We start from the raw sequence: 4,432 nt of genomic DNA, 5'->3' as shown, positions 1-4,432 counted from the left end.
CCACCGCCCGCGCCCCCCCGCCTTCCCCAGCACCCCCGTCGGGGTCGTGCCCCTCCGCCGGCGACAACCCGCGCGCTCCTGGTGACCCTAAGGTGACAATCCCAGGCTGGAGACCCCGCTGTGCCACCCCTTGGCAGCGCCTTGCCGGTGATGGGGACCCCTCTGTTTCCCCGCCACCGCCCAGGGACACAGCTGAGTCACCCCTTGTCATGGGCAGGGCCCCCCATGCCATCCAGGCACTCCGCTGTGCCATCTCCAGTTGCTGCTGGAGACCCCTCTGTCCCACCACCCCTCTGCTTGGTTATGGGCAGAGACCTCTGACAGCCCCCTGCTGCTGCTGGGGACGCTGCTGTGCCCCCCTGTTGCCACTGCCAACTAAGGACAGCGATCCCTCCATGCCACCCCCGCGTTGTGCCCCCCTATTCCCATTACCAGTTAGGAACAGAGACTTTCCCCTCATCACCTCTGGACCAGGGACCCCCTTTTCCCACCCCCAGGCTGGGGTCACTGTTACTGTGCAGGATACCCCATCTGGGTCACCTCTGTGCCCAGGGACCAGCAGCACTGAGCCCCAGACCGTCCAGGACAGGGTGGGGACACTCACAGGAGACCAACTTCCCTAAAAAACCACCCGCAGCCGGCACAGGGACAATACCAGTGTCCCCACTCGCCCCACGGGGACGGCTGCCAGGGCCCCGCTGTGCTGAATCCCGCCGTAAAAGGAGGCTCAGCCACCCTGCGTGGCCCTAATCCAAAGAAGGGAGCACATTTCCCTGCATCCCAGAGCCGGGGGGCCCCCCACAACCTCGGAGGGCTGTACCCGACCCAGCGGGGTCACAGAGAAGGGAGGGAGGCAATGCCAGGGAGCAGCGAGTGCTGCTTCTCTGCGAGCCACCCACACACCCAGGACATGGAAGCACAGCCCCAAACATTGCCCGGGTAAATCGGTGCCAGCGCCCGGCGTGTCACGGCACCCGCCCCACACAGAGCGGCAGGGCTGGGGCAGAGGGCAGGGGAAGGTGATTTCCCCCCCCTTGGGCAGGAGAAAGAGGCCATTAAAAACCAGAGCACTTGTTGGAGCACTGCTATTTTGGGCCAGCGCAGGGGAGGGAGGTACCGCGTGGTCCCCGTGGCGGTGGGGAGCATCCTTGGGGTCAGGAACACCGGGAGGGAGATCCCGCAGGAGCTGCCTCAGCAGGGAAGGAGGGAGGTGAGGTTGGAGCTGTTCTGGGAGGCCGAGGAGCCCCCTAAGGGAGCCCCCTCCTCCATGCAGCAGCAGGGACCAAGCAAGGGCGGTGGGGGGGGGGGGTGGGGAGCAGGAGCTGGCAGAGCTCCCGGCGCTGGCTGAGCCATGGGATGCTGTGTGCTAGAGCCAGGCTGGGAGGGGGAAACGTCCCCATGCAAGAGGCATGTGCCCACAGCCCCACGATGGGGGGGCAGGATCCAGCCTCTGGAACCACCCCTACAATAAGGTGCAGGATCCAGCCTCTGGAACAATTCCCACGCAACAGGTGCATGCCCGCAGCCCCATGATGGGGTGCAGGATCCAGCTGAGCCCCTGTGGAGCAGGGCACAGAGGGAATCTAGGGCAGGAGGAGGAGCGGGGAGCAGGGGAGGGAAGCTGGCTCAGCCCGGGCACTCCGGCTGCTGCCGAGGCCGCAGGGTGGGAGCCTGGGGAACGCGGTCCCTTATTGTGAGCAAGCACTGGCAGGGGGGAGGGGACGTGTCCCCCAACAAGGAGAGGCCCTGGGGGTGGCAGGGAGCTGTGCCCACAGCCCCGTGACAGAACAGGAGCAACCGGCACAGGCTGGACAAGTTGTCCCCACCCACAGCACCAGGAGCTTCCTGAATGCACACACCAGGCGGGGTAAAAGCCAACACGACTTTATTCAGTAAATAATTACAACATTAACAACAGGAAAGGTTTCAGGCTACAGGCTATAGCGGCTCGGCAGCTTCCTTGCTGGCTGGCTTCAGGCCCAGGTAGCGCAGCAGGCTCTGGAGCTCCTGGCAGCCCAGAGCCACCTCAGGGACAGCCGACAGGACCTGGGGACAGCAGCAGCAATAGTGTTTGGGTTGGTGCTGTTGCAGTCACAGCAAGGGTGAGCGATGAACTGTAAATCTCACCTCTTTCATCTTCTCCTGCATCTTCTCATGGGTCCTCAGCACTTTCTGGGTATGATGGAGCTTCATCTCCAGCCCTCGGACCTGTGGTGGTGGGAGATGCCTGTCAGGACTGTGCTCCAAACTTGGACAGGGACCAGGCCAGAAGGGAAAGGGGACCCCTGCCCACGTCAGGAGTGTTGGAACTCTGTGATCTTTATGGTCCCTTCCAAATCAAACCATTCTGATTCTATTAGTGGAGCCAGGGCAGCCCCTTGGGGCACACCCCATACCTGCTCCAGGTACTTGTCAGTGAGCTGCAGATTCTCATCCTTCTTTTCCAGGAGCAGCAGCCGCAGTTTATCCACCTGCAAAAGGAGCAAGCCCGGCTGAGATCCCTGTGGGGTAAAGCTCTGGGGTGGGGGGGCAAGGTCTGAAGCAAGGTCTGAAGAGGTCTCCTTGTCCATGGTGGGGTGACACGAGGAGCCCTCAGCCCGGCAGCTCCCCGGCCTCACCTCCCGCCGCAGCATGACCCGCTCCTGGACGTAGGCAGTGTCCACCTGGTGCTCCTTGCCCCGCATCTCCTCCCACAGCACCCTGGCCTCTGTCTCTGCGTGCTGGAGCGAGCGCTTCAGCTGGGAGACCTCTGCCTTCAGCCTCTACGGGGGAAGAGGGGATGACGAGAGGGGTCCTGTAGCCGGCAGCCCCCAAGGGTGCTGCCCACCCCCTGGCCCCATCACACACCGTGACTTCCCCACTCTTGTCGATGAGTTGAAACATCTTCTCTTCCTGCTGTTTCACCACGTCCTGCAGCTCCTTCTCGTTCTGCCAGGGAAGAAGAAGCAGGGTCAGACAGTGCCCAGCCCTGGCCACCCCCAGCACCCTGGAGCGGGTTTTCTCATGTTTGAGGAGGTCAGACAAGCCAGGAGCACCCATGGGGCATCACCAGATTTCTCTGTGTCCTAGATCAGCGCCCGTCCTAGTTCGGCTCTGCCCTGGGGTGAGCTCTGGCCCACTTCTGGCTCACCTCAAGCTTGGTCCTCAGCGCCTTGTTCAGCTTGGCGATGGTGGCAGCCTGGGCATCCACCTTCTCCTGGCTCTCAGCTGTCACTGTCTCCAGGCGGAGCTGCAGGTCAGAGCTGGAAGAGGACAGTGGTGGTGAGCAGGTGGGGATCACAGGAGAGCACAGCACCAAACCCCCTCCTGGCCATCCCACTTGGCCTGTGGTGAGAGAAGACACCTGATCCAGCCCAGCCAGATGGAAAAAGCCTATCTTGCCATGGCAGAAGTCTAATCCAGGGCTGGGGCAAGAGGCAGACCCAGGCAGGCTGCCTGCAGGAAAGGCCATGCCCAGGAGAGTGATGCCCCTGCCCAGCCCTTGACATGAGCCCCCACTGAACTCACATCTCCGTCTGCAGTGCCTTGAACTCGCTCTGCTCCAGTTCCTGGATGCGGCAGCTCAGCATGGCGAGGTTGGAAACCACAGCTCTCAGCTCCTTCACGCTGTCCAGCAGAGTGTCCTCAGGGTCTGCAAGCAGGAAAGAGTCTCGTGAACAACACAGAGGGAACATCAGCCCCAGGGCACACAGAGGAAGGTGTGCCTGCTCATCCCTCTGCACAGCAGCCCTGCAGCTTCAGAGCAGGGTCCCACACAGGGTGACAGCCCCGATACCTATCGGCTTTGGTGTGGATGCAAGTTTGTCCTTGGCAACTCTACTCCCACTCCTGGTGGTTTCATTGGCATCTACGAGAAGAGAGGACAGCAGCTGTGCCCAGCCCTGCACATCCCCCAGCATGGGAGGGAATGATCCCCATCCTGGGACTCCCCAAAACCCAGAGCAGCAGGTGCCACCTCACCTTTCCCTGCCTCAGCTTTCAGGACACTGCCCACAGAGGAGCTGCTGGCGTGGTGCGGGGTGCAGCACGCCGGGGTGCGGAAGGCCGGGGTCCAGGCACGGCGCGGTGTCTGCCAGCCCGGGGTCCGGGGGCCCGGGGTCCAGGCTTTGCTTCTCGATGGAGCATCATCATCATCCTTCAGAGGGGAAGGAGAGCAGAGCACCAGAGTGCAGCTTGTGACTGCCCCAGCAAGCACAGTGTCTCAAAGCCGTGCCATGGAGAGTCACCGGTATGTGACCCCCTGGGCCACCCTGTTGTCCTTGTCTCCAGCACAGGGCTCCTACCTGCTCTTCCAGAGCAGCCTTGAGGCAGTCAGCGAGCTCCTGCAACCGCATCTTGCTCTCCATAATGTCCGTGGAGCACCAAGAAACTTTGTTCCTCTTTTTCTGCAAGCTGTCGAGCTCGGCCTTGGTGCTGTTCAGCTCCTTGCTGA

At 62.3% G+C, this 4,432-nt stretch overlaps 2 protein-coding genes across 2 annotated transcripts in view; both read right to left on the bottom strand.

Annotated features, from left to right (window-relative positions):
* PIGS (phosphatidylinositol glycan anchor biosynthesis class S) overlaps window positions 1-1,909 on the bottom strand; it is an 11,149-nt gene extending 9,240 nt beyond the window's left edge. The window contains exons 1-2 of the mRNA XM_017742944.1: window positions 1,905-1,909; window positions 1,641-1,687 (exon numbers count right to left, since the gene is read on the bottom strand). Coding sequence (XP_017598433.1) covers window positions 1,641-1,687; window positions 1,905-1,909 — 52 coding nt within the window. The remainder of the gene's footprint in view (window positions 1-1,640; window positions 1,688-1,904) is intronic.
* The window catches only part of SPAG5 (sperm associated antigen 5), an 8,274-nt gene continuing 5,710 nt past the window's right edge, over window positions 1,869-4,432 (bottom strand). The window contains 10 exon segments of the mRNA XM_017742992.1: window positions 1,869-2,046; window positions 2,128-2,208; window positions 2,397-2,471; window positions 2,619-2,762; window positions 2,848-2,928; window positions 3,131-3,242; window positions 3,508-3,631; window positions 3,776-3,847; window positions 3,961-4,135; window positions 4,284-4,428. Coding sequence (XP_017598481.1) covers window positions 1,939-2,046; window positions 2,128-2,208; window positions 2,397-2,471; window positions 2,619-2,762; window positions 2,848-2,928; window positions 3,131-3,242; window positions 3,508-3,631; window positions 3,776-3,847; window positions 3,961-4,135; window positions 4,284-4,428 — 1,117 coding nt within the window. The 3' untranslated portion in view covers window positions 1,869-1,938.

This window comes from Corvus brachyrhynchos, unplaced genomic scaffold (genome assembly GCF_000691975.1).
Source record: "Corvus brachyrhynchos isolate BGI_N302 unplaced genomic scaffold, ASM69197v1 scaffold99, whole genome shotgun sequence".
In the NCBI taxonomy this organism is placed as follows: domain Eukaryota; kingdom Metazoa; phylum Chordata; class Aves; order Passeriformes; family Corvidae; genus Corvus; species Corvus brachyrhynchos.
This window is presented reverse-complemented; position numbering and strand designations above follow the sequence as displayed.